Source organism: Peromyscus leucopus, chromosome 2 (genome assembly GCF_004664715.2).
Source record: "Peromyscus leucopus breed LL Stock chromosome 2, UCI_PerLeu_2.1, whole genome shotgun sequence".
Taxonomy (NCBI): domain Eukaryota; kingdom Metazoa; phylum Chordata; class Mammalia; order Rodentia; family Cricetidae; genus Peromyscus; species Peromyscus leucopus.
Genome location: NC_051064.1, coordinates 137,792,738 through 137,816,203, shown reverse-complemented (window position 1 = coordinate 137,816,203; position 23,466 = coordinate 137,792,738). Strand labels below are relative to the sequence as shown.

General features: G+C 52.0%; 3 protein-coding genes across 3 annotated transcripts; all 3 read left to right on the top strand.

The window, feature by feature from the left end:
* Nucleotides 1-3,639: 3,639 nt before the first annotated feature.
* On the top strand, nucleotides 3,640-6,404 carry C1qa (complement C1q A chain). The gene is made up of 3 exons (XM_028875397.2): nucleotides 3,640-3,746; nucleotides 4,796-4,965; nucleotides 5,815-6,404. Exons 2-3 carry the CDS (start codon nucleotides 4,803-4,805, stop codon nucleotides 6,393-6,395), a joined length of 744 nt encoding a protein of 247 aa, XP_028731230.1. The 5' UTR covers nucleotides 3,640-3,746; nucleotides 4,796-4,802; the 3' UTR covers nucleotides 6,396-6,404.
* A 3,091-nt stretch (nucleotides 6,405-9,495) lies between these two features.
* Nucleotides 9,496-12,285, top strand: C1qc (complement C1q C chain). Its single transcript, XM_028875398.2, has 3 exons — nucleotides 9,496-9,604; nucleotides 9,852-10,044; nucleotides 11,302-12,285. Exons 2-3 carry the CDS (start codon nucleotides 9,864-9,866, stop codon nucleotides 11,856-11,858), a joined length of 738 nt encoding a protein of 245 aa, XP_028731231.1. The 5' UTR covers nucleotides 9,496-9,604; nucleotides 9,852-9,863; the 3' UTR covers nucleotides 11,859-12,285.
* A 3,612-nt stretch (nucleotides 12,286-15,897) lies between these two features.
* C1qb (complement C1q B chain) lies at nucleotides 15,898-20,510 on the top strand. Its single transcript, XM_028875399.2, has 3 exons — nucleotides 15,898-16,055; nucleotides 18,544-18,745; nucleotides 19,776-20,510. The coding sequence occupies exons 2-3, from the start codon at nucleotides 18,565-18,567 to the stop codon at nucleotides 20,354-20,356; spliced, it is 762 nt and encodes a 253-aa protein (XP_028731232.1). The 5' UTR covers nucleotides 15,898-16,055; nucleotides 18,544-18,564; the 3' UTR covers nucleotides 20,357-20,510.
* Nucleotides 20,511-23,466: the final 2,956 nt, after the last annotated feature.

The following is a 23,466-nucleotide window of genomic DNA, read 5'->3' as shown; positions in this document are numbered from 1 at the left end:
GGAGCAGGCATGGTGGGTGAGTGTGATGAATGCCGGGCAGCTGTAGACAGAACTGACATTAATGGCCACTCAAATGTCACCAGAAGCCAGGAGGTACAATGAGGCAGAGGGTGGACTCTGTACCTGAGGTTGGAACAGTGGTGATAGAAAGTGGGCCAGGCTCTTGTGGCCTGAAAGGGGTTCCAGGACATTTGTGGGTACAGTGGAAATGTTCCAAGTCTGACCAGGTGGCAATGGACATAGAGGTATCTAATATCCAGAAAGCAAACATTGGCTATCATGATTCTCACTCTATACAAATTATACTTTATACCTATTATTATTATTATTATTATTATTATTATTATTATTATTATTATTATTATTATTTTGACCCAGGACCTCAGTATATAGCCCAGTTAGGCCTCCCAGGTGTTGAGATTACAGGTCTATCTACACCACTATGCCTGTTCAATGTTTCTAAATGAAAAATAAATAAAATAGAATTATATATATATATATATATATATATATATATATATATATATATATATTTAACTACACTTTGCCTACTATGATTCAAAGAAAGAGTTAGAAGTGGTGATTTGAAATAAAGTAGGGGTGTTGTGTTGCCTTCTGAGATGAGCAGGGTAGGGAGACTTTCTGTCCTCAGATCTACCTCAGCTCCTCACACCGTGACTCCTTTCTTCAAAGATCCAATTCCTTTTGGGGGAGGGAGTGTTGACTAACATTAGTCAACTGCTCAACTGAATGGAAAATCTGTCCTAACATCAAAGCCCACAGGGACAGCAGAGGACCCTAGCAGAATGCTAATGTGTCCTCCAATGTGGCACTTTCTTTGCATGTTTCCTCCAGTAGCATTTTTTTTTCAGTGCCGGGGATTAGAACCGGGGGCCCTATACAGGCTCAGCAGGTGCTGTCCCCATGAGCCACACCCCTGCCACCAACAGAAACACTGCCACAAAACAGGGCTCACCTAACAGAACTCCATAAGAAAAAAATCTGAATAATTGAAAGGATATTTTTTTTCTCTGGGTCTGGTGGTACAGGCCTGTAATCCCAGCTACCTGGGAAAGCTGAGACAGGAAGATTGTGAGTTCAAGGCCAGCCTGGGCCGCAGAATAACAAACTGGACCTGGGCAATTTAGAAAGACACTCTGTCTCAAAACAAAATGCAAAGGGAGGCTAGGGATGTAGCTCAGTGATCAAGAGTGTGCCGTGTGTGTGTGAGGTTCTGGTTCAATGGTTCAGTCCCCAGTCGTGCAAACACACACACACACACACACACACACACACACACACACACACACACACACACACACACACACTTCGTTCTTGTTACTCCTTAGGTCCCTGACTCCACTATGCATCTGAAACATGGTCCATGACTTCATGGGTGCTGCTGCAAGAGCTTCTCAAGTCTCAGTCTACTGCCTCCCTCCAGAAGTCCAAGCTCTGTAGACAGGGGAGAATGTGCCCACCCCCAATGTATGGGCCTGAAGATGTTCCCGGTGCAATATTTCTGGGGTTGTTGCTGACCCATTTGGTGTGTGTGTGTGTGCGTGCATGTGTGCATGTGCGTGCGTGCGTGCACAGGCATGGGGAGGCCAGAGGATAATCTGAGAACCTCAGGCGTTATTCTTTGGGCTCTGTCCCCCTTGGTGGTCTTTGTTTTAGACAGTCTCTTGCTGGCCTGGAATTCACTGATTAGGCTTGGCTGACAGGTCATTGAGTCAGGGACCCACCTGTCCTCACCTCCCTAGCACTGGGATTATAAACACATGCCACCACAAACCAGCAATTTTGTGTGAGTTCTAGGGATTGAACTCAGGTCCTCATGCTCCCAAGGCAAGCACTCACCCGCTGAGCCAGCTCCCCAGCTCTGACCCGCTTACTTCCCAGGCTAATGCTATGTGTGTGAATGTGAATGCGTGGGCTTCTTGCAGGGGTGTGCACACAGACTGATGAGTAAAACCATCCAGCATATGGGAATAAGGCAAGCAGATAACCATGTCCTTTCAAAGCCAAGTTTGAGCTGTGTCTAAGGAGTGCCAAGGGTCACCTGCCACTTTGTGGGAATGTCACTTTGCATAATGCACTGTTTGCTCTATAAAGACAGCTGTGAACAGGGAGAAAATTAATAAGTCAAGATTATTTTAGCCCCATAGAGATGTAAATGATGGTTTTCCTTAGACTTCATTGTCCTATAGAACTGTCATTTTTTTAAAAAAAATTTGCATTACATTTAGTTATTTATTTTGTGCTTGCATGCAGAGTCCATGTGGAGGTCAAAGGGCAACTTTCTAAAGTGAGTTCTCACCCTCCACCCTGTGGCTCCCAGGAATTGAACTCCAATCATCAGGCTTGGTTTCAAAAGAACTGTAATCAGTTTTGTATCTAACACAACAATCTCATGAATTTTCCAGAACTCTTGTTATTTTGACGGAATTCCTTCCTTCTCTTTTCTCTGTAGATACAAACATGGATTTTGGATGCTGGTCTCATCCTAGGCCACAAAAGCTGACATGTTCCAAGAATCTTCTATTACGTTGACTTGCTTATTTATGTGTTCATGTGTATGAGTGTTTGCATATCGCACACAAGTGTGGAGGTCAGACAGTGCAGGTCCCCAGCCTTGATGACAAGTTCCTTTACCTGCTGCGACAGCTCTCTGGCCCTTGTTTTTGTTGTTGCTTTATAGGGGGCCTCATGTAGCCCAGGCTAGCTTCAAACTCACAATACAACCAAGGTGGCCTTGAGTTCCTTATCTTTCCTGTTTCTGCCTCTCCAGTGCTGGTATTACAGGCATGCACCACTATACTTGATGCAATGGTCTATGAAACAGACATACAAACAAAAAACCTGCAAATATGTGTGCAAATATTACATATAGAAGTATGTCTTTAAAAAAAAAAAACATTGCTGGGATGAAACTTGGGACCTTATACATATTAGGCAAATCTCCAAGCTGAACCACACACCAGCCTTGTGGCTCTGTTGTTTTTTTAAATATTAATTTAAAAGGGCTTGAGTATAGCTCAGTTGGTAGAGTACTTGCCTAGTATTCATGAAGCCCTGGGTTCGATGCTCAGCTCTGAATAAACCAAACATAACGGGGGCACACTTGTAATCCCACAGTGGTGGGACATGCCTTTAATCTTAGCACTCGGGAGGCAGGAGAGAGAGAGAGAGAGAGAGAGAGAGAGAGAGAGAGAGAGAGAGAGAGAGAGAGATTGAAAGAGGGAGATTGAGAGAGACTGAGAGTGGAGAGATAAGGCAGCTTCCTGAAGACTGGCTGCTAGGAAGTGGAGAGCTTCAAAACGGATTGCTCCACGCCTTCTACCTCCCTGTGGCTAGTGCTCTCTGTTCCTTCTTTGAATTTTACAAGCACTTGGCCATGAACTCTGTGTCTTCCCTAATCATGAAAAAGGCCCCCAAGTTACGGATTCAAAGACAGATTCCTTCTGCCCTGATATTCTTTGCTTCTCTGGGTCCCAACGCCCCGCTCTGCTCTCCTCACAACTGGGACTGGGATAGGACATCCCGTGTCCCAATCTTGCTGAGGTCTGCTTAAAATTTCCATGCCTGGTGTCTGGCCCTGGGGAAGTTCAGGGGGCAGATTCCAGGAAAGGGAAGTGGGAAAGGATGTGAAACTTGGCAGAGCCCTGGTGACACCCCTTTGCTCATGTGTGTCCCACCATCAGCAAAGAGCCAGAGCATCCAGTTTGAGCTGACCACGGAGGCAGGTGAGGCCAAGCTGGAGGGGGAGGGGGCTGGGCAAACAAGGTAGCTGGACCTGTCTGGACAACCGAGGGGGGGGGGAGAATATTCCTGCTAGCTAGTTCTATGCAAGGATGGATGGGGTGGGGGGATATTGATTTAGGACCCAGAGCAGATGGGCAGAGGGACCCTATCCTCTGGCCAAAGCTTGGGGGAGGGTGAGAGAACCCAGACTCACGTTTCTAACAGAGTTAATGGATCCTGTCTCTCTCCCACCAAAAAACACAGAAAGCTGGGAGGCGGGTGGGGGAGCCAGAGCCCAGCAGCTGGAGCAGCATGGGGGTTTGCAGGGACAAACCCTCATATGGATGTAGAAAGGGGGCCAAGGCTGTCGGGGAGCAGGCAGATGTCTGTGAAAGCCTGTGAGCACGCATAGCTTGCCATCTGGGCAGGAGATTGTAATTAAAACAGTGCTGACGCTTGGTAAATATTTGTTCAATGAGATCCATCATCCGTGGGAGTATGTGAGCCTGTGTGTCCAGAGAGTGGGGAGGGCTATGTGGGTATCAGATCTTATGCTGAGCAGGTGCGAGGGGAAAGGTGTGAGGTTTGGAGCTGGGGCTAGGGATAGGACCAGGGTCAAGGTCAGGATCAGGATCAAGACCAGGGTTAAGACCAGGGTTGGGGCCAGGGCCAGGGCCAGGGTCAGGGTCAGGATCCTAGCTAGAGCTAGGAGATAGGATTAAGGTTACAGTTAAAGTCAAGGTCAGAATTAAGGCTAGAGCTAGCACCTATAGGCTTGGATTAGGATTAGGGTAGGGGCTGGGTGCTAGGCTTAAGGTCAGAGCTAAGGTCAAGGTCATTGTTAGGGCTAGGGGCTAGGGTCAAGGTCATTGTTAGGGCTAGGATTAGGGACCTATGATTCATCATAAGTGCTGAGGCTATATGTATATCTCATAGGTGGACACCAAGGCCCGAGATAGGGTCACCAGAACCTTGCATGTGGGATTCATTGTGTGACAGATATGTGATTCTGGGTGTTCAGCCTGCCCAGGGTTCCTGTGTGTCTCTACAGGGACATCATGGAGGCCTCTCGGGGATGGCTGGTGGCCTGCATGCTGGCCATGACCCTGGTAGCCACACTGACTGAGGATGTCTGCCGAGCACCCAACGGGAAGGATGGAGTTGCAGGGAATCCCGGCCGCCCAGGGAGGCCAGGTCTCAAAGGAGAGAGAGGGGAACCAGGTGAGTGAGCCTTCTCTCCAGGGGCCCTGGTCCTGCCATCCTCAAAGCAGTGGCTTGGGATGGCCCTGAGAAGCAATGGTGCCTCTGAGCCCAGGAAGCCAATGCAATGTGCAGCTCACCCTGGAACCTGAGAGCCAAGCCTTCTCTGGGACCTTGCCCCCGGCCTCAGGCTTCTCTGGGACCTTGCCCCCGGCCTCAGGCTTCTCTGGGACCCTTTCCAGCTCTTCCATCCCCCTCCCCCTTCCTCCTCTGCAGAATAGGCTGCATGGAGAGAGCCCTGCCTAGCATGTAAGAGAGACCACCCCATCCCACCCCAAAAAACAAGCTAGGCAGTTATAGTCCACTCTGTCCTGTCAGAACACATCACCCTGAGGGGGATGGGAAGGGAGGAGGTGATGATCAGAACCTAGAACAGGAAGGAAAGCCCCCGGTCATCCTCAGTCTCCAGCAGGCCAAAAGGACCCTCACCAACACTGACACAATTTGCACACACACACACACACACACACACACACACACACACACACACACACACACACACCGTCCCCCATTAAGGTCCCAAAACTGAGAAAGGAGTTGGTGATCTGGAGGCACGTGAGGTGACAGCCAGAGTGCCCCACATTTCCTAGAATTCAGGGTCTGTCACATGACTGACTGCCTTTGCTTCACTCCATTTTGTGGATGAAGCAGAGGCCCAGGGAGGCTGGCATGCTTACCCAGCGCCACTCAGCTAGTCAGCCCAGTCAGACTCAGTCTCTTTAAAGCAAAGGCTTTTTCTGTGAGGCCTGGCAGGCTCTAGACCCCATAACCCACGATGCCCCTCATCCATCATTCTGCTCTTTCCACCAGGAGCTGCTGGCATCCGGACTGGAATCCGAGGCCCTAAAGGGGATCCGGGGGAATCTGGGCCCCCTGGCAAACCTGGCAATATGGGGTTCCCGGGGCCCAATGGGCCCCTGGGGAGCAGCGGCCCCCCAGGACCAAAGGGTATCAAAGGCAATCCAGGCAATATCAGGGACCAGCCCCGGCCAGCTTTCTCAGCCATTCGGCAGAACCCACCGCCAACAGCGGGCAATGTGGTTATCTTCGACAAGGTCATCACCAACGAGGAGGGCCCATACCAGAACTACACGGGCCGCTTCATCTGTGCGGTGCCCGGTTACTATTACTTCACCTTCCAAGTGATCTCCAAGTGGGACATCTGTCTGTCTATCAAGTCCTCCTCCTCCCGGGGCCAGCCCAGGAGTTCCCTGGGTTTCTGTGATGCCAACAGCAAGGGGCTCTTCCAGGTGGTATCGGGGGGCACTGTGCTCCAGCTGCAACGAGGGGACCAAGTATGGATCGAGAAGGACCCTGCAAAGGGTCGCATTTACCAAGGCCCCGAAGTCGACAGCATCTTCAGCGGATTTCTCATTTTCCCCTCTACCTGAGCTGGGGAGCCACCCCACGCTCTGCCATCTCCACTCCCTGTGGTGGGGCCCTGCCCTGCCCCCCTTCTCTCTGCCAAGTGAAGGAGCCAGATAGAGCTGGGGGCGGGGGAGGGGGAGGGAGGGGCTGGCTTGGAGGGGCCCTGAGGACTGGCGCCTCTCTGCACACACCCCAGGGGTTTCTTCAAGCACTTTCTGGAATAAATGACCCCATCTGTGCCTGTGACTGGAGGTGTGGTGGTGGTTGTTCTGGGCACTGGGCAGGAAGGAGGCCTAAAACTGGCCATCGCTGATGGCTTGAGAGGTGGCAGTGTTAGCATTGTATACAAATGCTGGCAGGGGACGGGGAGGGGGTGCGGGGGGGGGGGACATGGGGGGGTCGAGGGGACATCAGCCTGGCTCCAATCTAAATGTCATCCCCTGCAAACTGCCAGGTCATGTGGAGTGGCCTCAGTCTCCAAATCTGCTAAGTGGTGCTAGTAATGGGCGCTCCGTTGGGGGAGGGGCTGCTGCGGGCCAGTGTGTGAACACTGAGGACAGGGCCTGTCGCTGTTCTGTTTCGTTCAGTCTTGCTAACCAAGCTCCAAGGTGAGAAGTCTTACTGCATCTCCAAGATGGCGGCGTGAGGCTAGAGCAGGGGTCCTCAAGGCCCAGGTCATCCCCTCAGGGGAGGAGCTGGGGTTAAAATCAGGCTGGCTGACCAATACCTCCCCAGTCTTCCCAGCTATACTGGACAAATCACACTGATGCTTCTGCAGCCTAGCCCAGAGAGGGCAAGCGAATGGCTCACAGGCACCCAGCAGTCTTTCCCGGAGTTAGTTTTCCTGAGTGGTTTCCAGGCAGACATGGAGACTGGGTCGCTGTCAGCTGACTGCTTGGCAGGCTGTGGGGGGTGGGGGGGGGGGAATGAGGATCCTGGATGCTCAGGGGTGTTCCCACAGTCATACAGTCTCATACACAATCACACAGGGAGGCTTACACACACAGTTTCACAGCAATCACACATACATGCTCTCCTGCTTACACATGTACTACCCTTGAGACTCACAATGTCCCACGTTCCTGGGCTGAGATTCACCCACTCCTCACCAAAACATCAACTCAGGGACTTCCTCCTTGAACACTATGTACACCCTTAGTTACTAGTTACTTCTCTAAGCACAAACACAGGCACGCACACACGCACATGCACAACTGCACACTTGTGATGAATGTGCATGTCCCCACATGCACCGGAATAAGAAAGCTTGTGTTTTCTACCATACTTACCCCGCACCCCACCTGCTCACACTTCAGAGTCAGGGACGATCCCTCTGGTTCACTGGCTGGTGCGCCTGGTCTCAGAGTTGTCTCTGATGCAGCCTGCATGTCCCTTTCCACATGCATAACCATGGCCTGTCCCTGCAGCCAAGAGCCTCTGAGGTCGGGAAGAAGTGGGACACTCCAGGGAGAGTGAGCCTCCTCAGCTCCAGGCCACAGGACCCTCAGAGCTCCTTGGATTTTTCTCTGTCCACTCTGCCCCCAGCTCTCCCTGAACCCTGAACGTACGCCTCCACAGACTGGGAAAGACATTGACTTTGGGGACCTCATGTGCTGTCCATAGCCACAGAGTGCAAAACACCGTGGCTCCATGAAAGGAGGCATGCCTCGAGCCTCCCTGGAAGATGGATCTACACCTAAGCCAGGCTGTCTAGCCCCAAAGTGGAGGGCTCCCATCACTTTGTGGGGTACTGAGAGGAGGGGGATGTCTGAACCAGAGGTGGAGAGTGTTGAACCCCTCCTGAACCCACGTTCCAGCCAGCCTCACCCCTTCACCTGCAAATCTCAGTTCCGCTGAGCCAGGCAGAGAAGTGGGCGGGGTAGAGAGAACTGAGCACAGACCGAGACTGCCACCTGCTGGACGAGTTAGGCATGGCACAGAGGTGACCAAGAAGCAAGCAGATTCCACCAGTGCCACCCCACAATGCATAGCCCATTCCACCTGCTTCCCCAAGCCCTGGGATGCCAGTGCATTCTCACGCTGGCCTCATGGCGTGTCCTGGGCTGTCAGTGGAGGGAGTATCAGGATGATACTCTCAAAACCTTGAGAGCTCCTTAGTTAGGCAGCCTGAACTGCTGGCATGGCCTAGGGTGTAGCAGAAGCATGGTACAGAATCCTCCCCATGCCTTACACAGGACCCCACCCACATCCAGGTAATAAGAAGGTCAAGGCTGGGCTGCTCTGCTTCCCCAAACTTCCTTTCATCCTAAAAAATCCCACTTGAGGAAAGAGACAGGGAGATGCCTGGCTTGACCACCACAAGTCCTAGGACCAGAGACAAGGTGGGGCCAGGATGATGGGGTGGGGAAGCCCATCCAGGCGGTGGGGGCCCAGAAAAGAAAGAGGTAGTGCCAATCATGTCCTGGCACCCCACACCCAGTGGGGCAATGGGTCTGCAGAGCTGCGGTTGTGTCTACTGGTTAGGGAGTCACCAGCAAGAAAAAGCCGAGGCTCTGGCTCTCTAGCCAGACCAGCTGATGCATGGAGGCAAAGCAAGCTCGCCCTGGCATCCTTCCCTGAGCCTGACAATGCAAGGGGCCTGTGGATGTTTCTAGAATAAGCCCACCACTTGACAGCTGCATGTGAGGCTTGGTTCTGGGGAGCTGATGAACACAGGGGTCACCCTGACTACCATTCAGTGTGAGACTTAGAGCAAGCCTCAGTCTCCTCTTCTGGAAGAGGGACTGTAACTTCCCCTCAGGGAGATGGAAGGACATTGAGTCTCAGGCATGGCGAACGCCATAGTGGGGCTACAAATTAGATGGCCACCCTGGCCCTGGAAACAGTTGTGCCTTGGGCTCAGGTCTATGCACATAGATCTGCAACACACACACACACACACACACACACACACACACACACACACACACACACCCTGATGTTCCCAGAATGAAGGGACAGCAGACACTTCCTCATTTCATCACACATGACCTAAGGCCAGGGAAGGAAGCGGGATAGAGATGTCATTGTGGTCAGCCTGGCTCAGAACCAAAAAGAAAGTGTCAAGTCAGGAAAAATTGCTGGAAAGAGGATGTGGGATTAGGGTGATGTGGGGGAGGGGCACCAGAGCCTGTTCTGGGCAGTTCTTCTCTGTCCATTCTGACACAGTGTCCTCCTGTCGGGGAGAACAGGACATCTCTTTGATTAGACCTGAAGTCCCCTACACCCTCAGGTGAGGCTGGGACCCTGCCCTGGTGGGAGTGGACACAGTTTCCCCCTGGGTCCTTTCCTGAACCATAGGAAGCCTGGGCCTGGGCTTTAGAAGAGACCCGACTACCCATCCGTCCATCATCCATCCAACCATCATCTGTGGATGGATGTGGACTCCCCAGAGTGAAGGGCTATGGGAGGGGGCAGGGCAGTGTGGGGAAGAAAGGCAAGTGGGGATCTCAGTACCAGCTCCCCCTCTCTCCCCACAGCCCCTCCTCAGGATGGAGGTAGGGCCCAGCTGCCAGCCCCAACGTGGACTCTACCTGCTGCTGCTTCTGCTGCCTCTGCCACTCAGGAGCCAGGCCAGCACCAGCTGCTATGGGATCCCAGGGATGCCAGGCCTGCCGGGGGCCCCTGGGAAGGATGGGCATGACGGAATCCCAGGGCCCAAGGGTGAGCCAGGTGAGTGTGCAGGCCTCTCTTCCGGCAGGCCTAGTTCCTTAGAGTCCCAGGCTTCAGCCTCCAGCTGACTCTGGCGACCTTGTAGCATGTTGCTCTTGTCCTGCAGAAGGGAGTTAAAGAGAGCCCCCGTCCCTGCAGGCAGGTAAACAGCCTTCTAACTATGCAGGTGGACACTTAGGGAAGGTGGTCCACCCTGGCTGCTTCAGGTGCACTGACTGTAGGGTCAAAGTCACACCCACCAGCTCCCTCCACGCCAGCTTGCACGAGTGTCTTAACTGCTCCGTGCCTCAGTTTCCACATTTGTGAAACAGGGGCTGGGGTCTTTGCTTCTCAGGGTGTCTCAGCTTTGAATGAATTTGCATTTGTGGCAAAATGAAGCGCCTGGCAGGTTTGATGGTCTCTGTCAATCAAGATGCAAGGGGCAGGTGGTCAGGACTTCACCCAGAATGTTCTAGTGGGTGTCCTGGTGTGAGGGAAGGGCCAGGGAAAGGAGTGGGCAGCTAGGGTTAGGTAGGAGTGGAGGGCAGGTGTGGTGACCCCTTCCCCAAGTGAGCATGCTTCTCTGGGACATCAGTGGTACGTGGGCATGAGGAAGGCTGGGTGGGACTGAACAGAATTCATGAGGACGGAGGAATGTGGCCAGGGCGGGGAGAGGGGTTAATGGAAAGTGTCTTTAAGAATGTCCATACTGCCCTCTTCCCTCCAAGCCACAGAATGGAATCTTGCCACTCTGGAAGGAATTACTCACTACAGGGGAGCCAGTGAAGCCCCCCAGGGCTGCACTTCAGGGAACCCTGTACATAGGCTGGTCAAGGACAGACCCCCTAGGCACCAGGCTCAGCTCTGGTGTTCTCTGAACACTCCTAAAGTTCACCTCCCAGAGCAGATAACCATCTCAGTCATACTTTACAAATGGGGAAACCGAGGCCCAAATCCTTTAGAGGCATGATTTGCTTCTACTTTGCAAATGTTAAAACTGGGGTCCAGAGAGATCAAGCAACTGGCTTCGGGTCATATAAGAGACTCTTGTTCCTTCGCCGCCACTCGGGTTCTCTCCTGCTCCTCCCCCACAGATCTGGAAAGTGAGACAGGGATGGACCAAGTGTGGGACTAAAGCAGAGACACCCCCCCATACACACCCTGCCCCGTCCCCCTGGCCAGAGCCACCTGGGAATTCCAGGTCACTGCTAGACCGACTTGGGGTCCCCCTTCCAGTCCCCTGCCCTATCACTTCCTTCCTGTCTGCTGTCTCTCCAGGAATCCCAGCCATCCCTGGGACACGAGGACCCAAGGGTCAGAAGGGCGAGCCTGGCATGCCTGGCCATCGTGGAAAAAATGGACCCATGGGGACCTTCGGGCTTCCAGGGGATCCAGGCCCCAGGGGACCTCCCGGGGAGCCAGGTGAGGAGGGCCGATACAAACAGAAACACCAGTCAGTGTTCACAGTCACCCGGCTGACCGCCCAGTACCCAGCGGCCAATGGCCTGGTCAAGTTCAACTCTGTGGTCACCAACCCCCAGGGGGACTATGACACCAGCACGGGCAAGTTCACCTGCAAAGTGCCCGGCCTGTACTACTTCGTCCACCACACATCACAGACGGCCAACCTGTGCGTGCAGCTGTTCCACAACGGTGTCAAGATGACCAGCTTCTGCGACCACATGTCCAATAACAAGCAGGTCAGCTCCGGAGGAGTTCTCCTGCGGCTGCAGAGGGGTGACGAGGTGTGGCTGGCCGTCAACGACTACAACGGCATGGTGGGCACCGAGGGCTCTGACAGCGTCTTCTCAGGCTTCCTGCTGTTTCCTGACTAGAGCGGCAGGCTGGCTCCCGCCCCCATCCCCCCACCCCGCTCGCTCCCTCTGCTTCCCCCATCTTCATTCAGACCCTTCTACACCGCTGACCTCCTCCTCCAGGAAGTCCACCTGGCTCCTGATGCATCCATCAGCCGGCTGACTCCTCTGAGCTTCTCCAGGAACCACCCTACTGGTGCCATTCCTGTGGCAGTTTACCAATACCTTGAGACTGTTTGTTTGTTTTTCAGATGGGGAGATACATAAATAAATAGATCACTAAATATGCATGACCCAGATTTCTTGCTGGAAGGCTTTGAACTTGGCTCGTAGAGTTTTGCATCTGTGAGTTCGTGCTAAGGGAAGGGATGATTTGGGGTGAATTAATGAATGCTGAAATGGGCAAGTTAATGAATAAAAACAGAACAAATGAATGAGCCAATATAAATCCACAGTAGCTAGCGTGTAAATCCTTCTTATGAATCCAGGTGCTTAATATTCACTATCATGTTCTGAGACAAACATGGGTACATGGGCCGGGCGGTGGTGGCGCACGCCTTTAATCCCAGCACTCGGGAGGCAGAGGCAGGCGGATCTCTGTGAATTCGAGGCTAGCCTGGTCTCCAAAGCAAGTTCCAGGAAAGGCACAAAGCTACACAGAGAAACCCTGTCTCGAAAAACCAAAAAAAAAAAACAAAAAAAAAAAAACATGGGTACATGGATAATAGAGAGACACACACCCCTGATGGCTGACACACAGATTCTAGGAATCCCAGTCTAAAAAGTAGCTGCCCTTAAGCTGCCAAGTTTGGGCTATGAAATTCCTGAGGGCAGGGACTGGCCACCGCAATCTTCAGAGGACCAGGGAGGTCCATGGGGGTACTGAGTTCAGAAAAATGTAAAGTCCAGTTGTCAGGCTAGAGGAAAAGGCTCAGTGGTTAACAGCACTTGCTCTTCGTGCAGAGGATCAGAGTTTGGTTCCCAACATTTCCATCAGGCAGTTCATGATTGCCTGGAACTTCAGGGGACACGATGTCCTCTTCTGGACCCACAGGCACCTGTACTCATAATGTACATACCCCTCCCCCAAACACACACACTTAAAAATGAAGCTAAAAAAAAAAAATCACCGAGTGCAACTGTCTGGGGCAGAGAGGTATGAGGGAGGTACCCTGCCCCCAGCCTCGGAGAACCAGCTCCAACCCGCTGGTATTTCAGCCTGTTACATGTGGCTCATGAGGATGCTGCTTAGCCTACATCCTTGGCACCAATAATAAACAAACAAATAAATAAACAACCCTCAGCTCAGGTAAATGAGTGTTCTGAGCCTAGTTTGGCCCTTTCATCCTCTAAGGGGTGATGATCACACATTCATGCTTCACCGTGGCTGTCCCTTCGCTCTATAGAAACTATCCACACACCTTTGGGCAATGTCCTTCAATCAAGATCACCTTCTCCATGAAGCCTGCCCTGACTCCCTCATGAATCCCCCCAACACCTTTCATAGACTTGTGGACCCCAAGCTTAGGATTCTTTAGAGCCCAGTTTCCCAAATCCGGTTGTCTATAAAATCAACCTAAAGACATTTTAAACAGAACTGGAGTCTTGTTGCGTGGCAGCAGTGGGTGGGCTGCCGGTGAATCTGGTCACTTACCTCCTCATGGTCCGGTGTTCCCCACAGGACGATGTGGGAATCCTGTGATGCCCGCCTGGCACACAGTAGAGGCTCATGAAATGGGTAAGATGGCACAGAGGGAAATAAAGATGCATTCATACGTGCACGCAAGGAAACACACACACACACACACAGCAGAAGGCCAGGGCTAGGAACCCCACCGGCTCACTGCATCTGGGCACTCAGCAGGGCCAGGCTGGGTCACTGGCCACAGCATCCCCAGCTGTCCCTCCATCAACCACTTAGCAGTTCACCCACCGATGCCCTGTGCGATAAATATTTCTTCTCATTTTTCCTTTGGTTAAAAAAAATCAATGCGGTGCTTATGTCAATCACATGCCTGTACCTGGAAAACAAGGTTTGTCACACACACACACACACACACACACACACACACACACCCATTCCTCCATAATTGTTTCCTTGTCCTTGCTACAACATGCTGAGCAGACCTTAGAGTGTGCTTGCCTACTGGCCATGTGGGTACTGAGAGCTGGGACAAGGCAGGAAGCAGAAAGAGACCCTGTTGCAAGGGACTTCTTTGGGCAGCTGGGGTTTCTATCGCTTTTCTCCACATTTAGTTATCACCGTTCTGTCGGGAAATGAAGGAAGAGATACCACTTCTCATTTAGGGACCAAGGCTCAGGAGCTCCTCAGCTCCCAATCCCCAGGGATAGACCCTGCCAGGGACCCAGGCTCAGGTTTAGACCCCGCCTGATCCAAGCTTGACTGCTCTTCATACAGATAATACTGTGCCTGAGGCCACTTTGGCCCTGGACTTTGAAGGTTTCTTCTCTGTCTCACCAACAGCCCCGGGATACAGGCTCCCCCATCTCTGATGTAGACCTGAAGGAACCCCAGTCAGTAATGTGCTCAAACCCACATGACTGGAGAGGTAGCGTTCAAACTTGAGATGACCAATCCCCCACTGCACCTGCTTCCTGCTCTTCACCCTGCTGCTTCTCCAGGTTCAAATCCAGGCTGAACTTCTACTGGTGCTTACTCAGGAATCAGGGACCCATCCTAGATGGCCATGAGACCCTCAGGAGGACCCGAGGCTGAGTGTCGTGATGCACACCTGTAATCCCAGTACTCAGGAGGCAGAGGCAGAAGAACTTTGAGTCTGAGGCTAACCTAGGCTACATAGTGAGATTCTCTGAGAACTGGATGAATAAGAAAGAGGGTCCCTGAACACGTAGCCCTCAGCTCTCTCTTCTCTTGTGAACCTGGCTGAGCCTAGAGATCTGGTGTCGTCATATTTACCTCCTCTTTTCCTCTGTTCCTGTAGTTAATGCCTTGTCTCCATCCATAGGTAACGGCATGAGCCAAAGACTGATCCCTCTCCAAGTTTCCAATGGAGTTCAGTGCCCGCACTCCCTGGGTACCTACCCTGGAGTGATATGATACCTGGCCATAAATACAACCGCAGTAGCATAGTTAGACCCTGGCCCCAGAGCCCTCTGGCTTCAGGCCCTGCCCTGGGGTATGGGTTCTTAGATTCCCTGATTTTCTGTGACATTTGCCACAGAAACACTCAGTGACCAGCCCCAGCCTCCCCTAAAGGGACTCACAGTACCTGGCCAAAAAAAAAAAAAGCCTGTTGACTCATGCCTCAGTTTCCCTGCAAAGAGGGACAGGGTGGACTCAGTAGCCTCCAAGGCCCTCTGCAGTTCTCACTTGCTGTTATCCCTAGGCAACAGTCCCCTGCCTGTGGCTATCATTGTCAAGGGCTCCGAGCCCTGTTGGGAGCGGAAGGAGGGGAATGAATAAGTAATGAATGCATTTAAAATTCATTATTGGATTATTTTCTGGAGACAGAGAGGAGAGCAGAGGTGGAGAGAGGGAGGCAGAGGAAGAGATAAGGCCAGAAAGGGGAAGCCTAGGACATGAAGTGACATTCACAATTCACAGTTGAGTTTGCTCTGTCTCTTCACCAATCCCGCCTCTATCCTCCTGGAGGCCTGGGAGAGCCACAGTGTACATAGCCATGGCTGCATCATTTAGTGGGGAAAACTGGGGGTCCCCTGGGTTCTCTGTATTGAGGGCATTTTGCTGGCAAGTGGCAGAACTGTGGTAGGAATCCGGGTCTCCAGCTGTGAAGCCAGAGTACAAGCCTTAAATGGGCCTCTCTGCATCCATGGAGGAACCTTAGTCCCTGTGGAAATCATCATGTGCTCACAAAGCCCTGGCAGGCAAGCAGCCAGCTGGGGACAATCCCCAAGGACAGGTTATTCCCCCTGACCCCTACCACCCGGGTGCTGAGTCGACGAAACCATGCTGGCCACAGCCATCGTTTACAGTAATTCCCTCCCCAGGGGCAGAAATGGGACCTGAAACTGCCTGAGGGCAGCAGGATGGGGGAACAGAAGGATGAGAGAGGGGGTCAGTGTGTTGGGCCTTGGGAGAGGACAACAAGGGAGGGCCCTTCCTGCCTCTAGGGACCCATACTTCCGCTTTCTGTGGACAGGAGCAGGCTCTGGGCTCTGAGAACACTGCTGTACTGCCTGGCCTGGAGTCACAGGACATCAGGACTCTGTCTTCAGGTGAGCACTTCAGGGTGGGGCAGGGGGAGATGGATTAACCCACCAACACAGCCCTTGCTTCCAGCTATGAACGTCAGAATTATTAATTGGGCTGAATTCTCAGAGCCCAAACCCAGATCCACAGCACAGAATCTCTGGGGTGAACTAGGGGTGGAGGTATCTGTGGCCACCCCAGCACAGGGAATGGGTAGGCAGCCTGTAACAGGAGCATCTAGGATCCTGGTCTCAGGAGCCATGGAGACTTAGAGCAAATACGACTTCTGTCTCTTGCATGCTGGTCACTTGCAGTCAGTCTCACAACCTCTCTGGTCCCAAAAACCCCTTCTGGGGAGAACAGGGCCTTTTGTGGGTGCAGTAAGCAGAGACCAAGCTTGATTCTGTCAGTGAGGCAGAGGCAGAGGCAGGATAAGAACCCAGGCCTCTTCTGTCCACTATCACATGTCCTCAGCCCCTGGAGTTGGAGGTCATTGTTGGTTAGTTCTGAGGGACAAAATCGTATCTGCGAAGGACACATGCTGCCCGAGGGACCCTAATCTTCCCCATGCCATCTCATTTAATACCATTGACAGCCCTGGAAACCAGAAATGAACCGCGTCAAAGAGACCAGAGAAGTTAAACACTTGTCTGAGGTCACACAGCCAGGGAGCGGCAGATGGGAGTTCAAAGCTAAGTTGGTCTGGCTCCACGCTAGAGTAGAAAAAGATGAGGGCTGTGATGATGCAGAAGAGGCGGGTGGTCTAACCAAAAGGATTTGAAGGCCTCCCCAAGTCTGAGACTTGAGACTCCCAATACAGACTTCAGCATTGTCCCCATCTCATAGAACAGTAAACTGAGCCCAGAGAGAAGTCTTGTCATAGCCCTGCCCCTGAACAGCTCGCTGGGTGATACTGGGGGGTATTTTCAAATGGTTTGAGCCTCTGTTTCCTCATCTGTGAGATGGGCAGTCATCACAACCCACCTCTCAGATGCTGTGAGGATCCAGGAGCGGGAGCCACAGATCCTGGGAGAACTCAGGGTTTCTTGTTCTCACCAGGGCTCCACAGCTACGTGAGAGAAAGGCAGGGCACCCTTTGTCCTGTGCACTGGGGGTAGCCTGGGAGGGCTTCCTGGAGGAAAAGCCTTCACCAAAGGCTTGCAGAGTGGCTACACTGACCTGCTCAAAACAGTCCACAGCTTTCTTCTCAGTTCTCTGGGATGAGAAAGGGGCCACACAGCTCTCTGTCCCCCAGGAAACTATGTGCTGAGCCTTTGTGGTCTATCTCTGTCCTACTTCAGACCACACCCATCTTTCCTCCTGCAACATTCTTTTTTTCTAATACTTATTTTATTACTAATAAAATTTTAAAAAATTAGATTTATGCCATGCAGTGGTGGCACGTGCCTTTAATCCCAGCACTCGGGAGGCAGAAGCAGGTGGATTTCTGAGTTTGAGGTACAGCCAAGGCTATACAGAGAAACCTTGTCTCAAAAAAATTAAATAAATAAATAATAATAAATTATATTTATTTCTTTTATTTTTCTGGCATGTATGTATGTCTACCACACGTATGTCTGGTGCCTGCAGAGGTCTAGAAGAGGGAATCAGATCCCCTGGAGCTCTAGTTGTAGATAGTTGTGAACTCACCATGGGTGCTGGGAATCGAACCCAGGTCTTTTGTAAGAACAAGTGTTCTTACCCACTGAGCCATCTCTCCAGCCCCATGTTTTTTATCAGTTTTAATTATGTGTAAGTGTGTGTCTGTATGTGGATGTGTGCACATGAGTCTAAGGAGCCAGAGGTGTTGGATTCCCTGGAGCTGCAGTTACAGACATTGGCAAGCTGCCTCGTGTGGGTGCTGAGAACCGAACTTAGGTCCTCTGGAAGAACAGCAAGTGTTTTCAACCTCAGAGACACATTTCTGCAACATACTTGCCCCAGCGCTTTCTGAGCCTTCAGATCTCAGACAAAACATTACTTGTCTCCTGTGGAGAAGACAGTCCTGCTGAGATTAGCCCCCTCCAAGCCCCACCCATCCTCCTCCCTCAGGCACCATTGCCCAGCTTCCAGAGCAGTCTGTGTCCATCTCAGTCTACCTATGTACTTTTTGACTGCTGCCCCTTAGTAACAAAAGACTCTGGGGGTCGAGACCATGTCCTGCCCTGTTGTCACTGTACCCTCAGGGTCTAGTGTGTGAAAGGCAATCTGTAAACATATGGGTGCATGCATGTACACATACATGAATACATGGGTGCATGGATGCATGGGTAAGTGCATGGGTGGATGATGCAATGAATAGATGGATGATTGGACAGATGGATGGATGGACGGATGAACAGGCAGATGGATGGATGAAGAGATGGATGGATAGGTGGAAAGATGGTTATTTGGAATGATGGATGGATAGAGAGATAGGGAGATGGATGAATGGGTAGATGCATAAATGAAGGGATGGGTTAAAGAATGATGGAATACCATGGCCGTAACTTTCCACATGTTCTCACCCTGTAGGAGTCCTCAGAGGTTGAGCTGATGGAGACGTGGTGGGACAAGGTCTCAACGCTACTGTTATTGCTGCTCCTGGGCTCGCTCCATGTCTCCCGGGCCCAAAGCAGCTGCACAGGGCCCCCGGCCATCCCTGGCATCCCCGGCATCCCTGGGGTTCCTGGCTCTGATGGCCAACCTGGCACTCCTGGGATAAAAGGGGACAAAGGTACCGCACACTTGGGGAACACACTAATGTTGCTGGTCATGGCCCCATCTTCTACCTCCTGAGTCACAGCCTTAGAGATTGCAGGAGAATTTGAGATTCCAGTATCCTTCCAGGAAGGGCTTCTGTTTGCCCTTTTGCAAACAGGGGAACTGTGTGGGAAGGCTGCTGAGGCAGTGGTGGGGTACAGATAAAACAATGGATCCTCCGCCATGCTAGGACAGCACTCACCCTGACCTCCAGGGTAACCAGCTGCCCTCATCTGTAAGTCAGGGCAGACATGGGCTTGAGAGGCTCCTTGCTATGAAACTCCCTCCGTAAACAGAGTTTCATTTAATCCATGAGCTATTAGCCACCCTCTGAGGCAGCCCTCTTCTCTCAGAAGCCCACTACATCCTCACAGTTCCTCAAAATACAACCATCCCTACTTCACAGATGAGGAAGCCGAGCCTTAGAGACTGTGTCTCATTGTGTCTGGGTGACACAATTCGGAAGGGCAGACATTACATGGGACACATCTGTGTCTCTAGAGCGTACGCTCTCAGCACTGGGCTCTGAGTTTCTACTGGAATATTCCTTCTGTCTTATGGTGGTGGGGACTGTGGCTGCTTACAGTGATGAGGTGAGAGAAATTCTACCATCCACAACTAGGTGTAGCCAGAGGTGGGCTGTGATCGATTAAGGATGTCTGCCATGGACTAGGAAAGAGAAAGGATAGCATGTGTGCTGTGAATCCATTGTCCCTGCTTCAGGCTTAAGCTTGACAAAGGTGTGTGAGCTGAGAACAGAAACAGGGCTCACATCTTCTCCATGGGGGTGCCACTCACTCGACCCCTGGGCATCAGTTCCCCATGATTCTCAAACCCAACACAGAGTTAAAGACCTGGAGTAGGGGGAGATTAGGAGGCTCTCTCTTTCACCCCCACTATTTTATAGTCAGCAAGTCGAACCCAGAGAGGTGCAATGAACGCAGCTCTTCCTTTTATCACAGTGACCTCTAGTTCCCTCTTTTCTCTTGATTCTGTTTCTCCAGGGCTTCCTGGACTGGCTGGAGACCATGGTGAGTTTGGAGAGAAAGGGGACCCAGGGATCCCTGGGATTCCAGGCAAAGTTGGTCCCAAGGGTCCTGTTGGCCCTAGAGGTGCTCCAGGGCCCCCTGGAGCCCCTGGTCCCAAAGGTGACTCAGGAGACTACAAGGCTACACAGAAAGTAGCCTTCTCCGCTCTGAGGACCATCAACACCCCCCTGCGACGGGACCAGACCATCCGCTTTGAGAAGATGATCACCAATGTGAATGAAAACTATGAGCCACGCAGTGGCAGGTTCACCTGCAGAGTGCCTGGCCTCTACTATTTCACCTACCACGCCAGTTCCCGAGGGAGCCTGTGCGTGAACATCGTGCGTGGCCGGGATCGGGATCACATGCAGAAGATACTCACCTTCTGCGACTATGCCCAGAACACCTTCCAGGTCACCACGGGCGGTGTAGTCTTGAAGCTGGAGCAAGGCGAGATTGTTAACCTGCAGGCCACAGACAAGAACTCCCTGCTGGGTGTCGAGGGAGCCAACAGCATCTTCACCGGCTTTCTGCTCTTCCCTGATGTGGATGCATGATCACAGGGTCAAGCCATACCTATTCATGACCATCTCCTGCCTCCCTACCAGCAATCCTCCTTGTACCCCTGACATCATCCCTGGCCTGCTCCAAGCCCAGGCCAGAGCCCTGTAGATGTTACAGAATAAATAAACCTTCAAGGCCAAAGGACAATGGTCGAGAGTGATTCTTAGTTCCTGGCCCTGGCTCATAGGAGGGCTGAGAAGTGCTAGTCAAAGAATAAACAAATGAACTTTCACAGGCTGGGGAGGTAGCTCAGTCAGTAAGGCATTTACATCGCAAGCATGAGGACCTGAGTTCAATCCCGAGCACTCACACAAAAATGCTGAGTATGGCAGCATGCCCTTGTATTCCCAGCACACTGGGAAAGCAGAGACAGAGGGATGGATCTCTGGGGCTCGTGGGCCGGTCACTCTAGGAAATGGGTGAGCTCCAGTTTCAGTGAGAGATCCTGTCTCAAAGGACGTTCCTGAGAAATGACACACATGCACATGTGCTCACACACACACACACACACACACACACACACACACACACACACACGTGCTCACACATTTCCAAGAGTCCCCAGTTAACCAGAGACGACTGGAAGGCTCCGTCTTGTGGTTCTCTCCGGGCCAGCACACAGTGGGAGGCCGCACCAGCACTTCTGAGCTCTGCCCTTTCTTCACTCTCCTTGGTCCTCACACTCCCCCTAGGGGACAGGATACCTCAGACCTCATTACAGAGGTGGGAAATGGGCCAGGAGATGGAGCGATTGTGATCCCACGGTATAGCAGGGCTCCAAGTGGCTGTGCCTGGGACTTCTAAGCCAACGTGTCCCCGGCACCCCCAATGGTCTTTGTACTGCTGTCTCACATTCTGCCACTTGGAGGTCAAGGGATCCCCACCCCACCCCACCCTCTGCCTTGCATGCTCCCTCTTAGTGTCTCCCCAGCCTAGCACATGCTCACACATTTATTAAAACAAATGTCAAAACCTTCAGTAGCTCTCCAATGCCTGCTGGAAGGAGCCCCAGCCTGGGAGCCTGGGCATCTTGCAGCTAGCTTGTATCTTCCCTCTGAAGCATTCCTCCAGTGGTGGTTCCTCCTCCTAGAAGCCTTCCACTCTGGTCATCTAGCCACCCTGTAGACCTGTTAAGTTACCCAGACTGGCCTTGAACTCTGTCATCCAGGCAATCCTCCTGTTTCGTCCTCCCCAGTAGCTGGGATTCCAGGCTGGGCCCCTGAGCCCATCTGAGATAGGGCGGAGTAAATCAGGATGATCTCATCACCGCTCTAGGCTCTTCAGCTCATGCAACCTGCACAGTGGGTGACCCCATCGTGACTGGGAACCGTGAGACAGAGCAGTTGAGTGACCTGCCTGGTGTCACATGGCTAGTGAGAGAAGCAGGCTCAAAGCCATGTCATTCCATGCTGCTTCCCTGCAGCAGGCAGGGCCCACCGTGAGGAGCTGTGTTGGGCAGTGAAGGGTGCTGGCTTTGGAGTCAGACACAAGGTCAGGTCTTGTCTGGGCTTTGTAGCAACTGTGACTGAAAACAAGTGACGGCCCTCGGGTGTCCTGTTTCAACTCCTTATAAACAAACAACGGAGTAACAATGTCCTTGACTCTTCTGTTGAATTAATTTCCTAGATACAATCTCTCTTGTCAGGATGGCTTTTAAAAAAGAGTTTTCTTTTATTCTCAATTATATGTATGTGTATACACATGTGTGTCCAAATGTGCATAGACTTGCAGGTGTCTATAGAGGCCAGGGATGAGTCGGATCCCTATAGAGCCTGAGGAGGAAGAAGTAAAGCTCCTGAGAAATGAGCCTGCCAATCAGCAAGCAGGGCTGGGGCTGGGACCCTAAGAAAAGCGAGGATACCTTAAACCCCTCCCACTTTGGGGACAGGATTGGTGGGTGGGGCTAGCAGGAGGGTCTTAACAGGTAAGCCTCTGGCTGGGCGCTTACTCTTGTGGTCTCGATCCCTCAGGCATTGGGGAATCAGGCATGTAGCTGCCATGTACCTGTGTCAGTCAGCTCAGCCCTGACCTCGTGAGGGGCTGAGAAGGGAGGGATGGGAAGGGCTGGAATAGCCCCAGCTTTGGGGGGGAGGTATGGCCTGATTACAGGTCTAAAGGGTGGCTGGAGTTACAGGTGCTCGTGAGCCATCTGCTTCGGGGGCTGGCAACAGAGCTGAGGTCCATAGCAAGAGTAGTGCCAGCCCTCAACCCAGCAGTTCTCAACCTGTGGGTCATGGCCCCTTTAGGGCTCAAACAACCCTTTCACAGGGGTCGCCTAAGACCACTGAAAAACACAGAGATTTTCACATTAGGATTCATAACAGTAGCAAAATTACAGCTATGAAGTAGCAATGAAAATAATTTTATGGTAGGGTATCACCACAAATGAGGAACTGTGTTAAAGGGGCACAGCATTAGGAAGGTGAGAACCACTGTCTTAATGGCTAAGCCGTTTCTTCAGCCCTAAGGCTTTATTTTTACTTTTTTTTTAAAAAGATTAAAAAATAGATTATTTTATCTCACATATATAAATGTTTTGCCTGAATGTATTTATGTGTGCCATGTGTGTGCCTGGTGCCCACTGAAGTCAGAAGATGTCAGATCTGACTTGGACTCGTAGATGGTTGTGAGCCACCGTGTGGGTGCTGGGAACTGAAATTGGGTCCTCTGGAAGAGCAGCCAGTGCTCTTAGCTGCTGAACCATCTCTCCAGCCCAAGACTTACTTAATTTTTAGAACGCTTTGTCTATGTAGGTGAGTGTGTCCATATGAGTTCAGGTGCCCGTGGAGTCCAGAAGAGGTTGTCAGGCCCCTGGATTTACAGGTAGTTGTGCGTCACTGGCTTAGGTGCTGAGGACCAAATTTGGGTCATTCCCAAGAGCAATATGTGCTTTTAACTGCTGAGCCGTCTCCCCAGCTGCTTCCTTTGTATTTTTTGAGACAGGATCTCACCCTACATCCCAGGCCAGCCTCACACTCACACACTCACTGCTCAGTCTCACTAGTGCCCAGATTGAAGGTGTATACCACCACACCGGGCTGCTTCCAGGCTTTGGAATGTTTCTGCAGAGAGCCCCTGGCTTCAAGGCTGGACATCCAGGCCA

Excerpts from the sequence above, each read along its gene's own strand:
- C1qa (XM_028875397.2), top strand. The coding sequence starts at position 4,803 with ATGGAGGCCTCTCGGGGATGGCTGGTGGCCTGCATGCTGGCCATGACC. Across the intron at positions 4,966-5,814 it reads AGGAGAGAGAGGGGAACCAG|GAGCTGCTGGCATCCGGACT; the intron begins GTGAGTGAGCCT and ends TCTTTCCACCAG.
- C1qb (XM_028875399.2), top strand. The coding sequence starts at position 18,565 with ATGGAGACGTGGTGGGACAAGGTCTCAACGCTACTGTTATTGCTGCTC. Across the intron at positions 18,746-19,775 it reads TGGGATAAAAGGGGACAAAG|GGCTTCCTGGACTGGCTGGA; the intron begins GTACCGCACACT and ends CTGTTTCTCCAG.
- C1qc (XM_028875398.2), top strand. The coding sequence starts at position 9,864 with ATGGAGGTAGGGCCCAGCTGCCAGCCCCAACGTGGACTCTACCTGCTG. Across the intron at positions 10,045-11,301 it reads AGGGCCCAAGGGTGAGCCAG|GAATCCCAGCCATCCCTGGG; the intron begins GTGAGTGTGCAG and ends CTGTCTCTCCAG.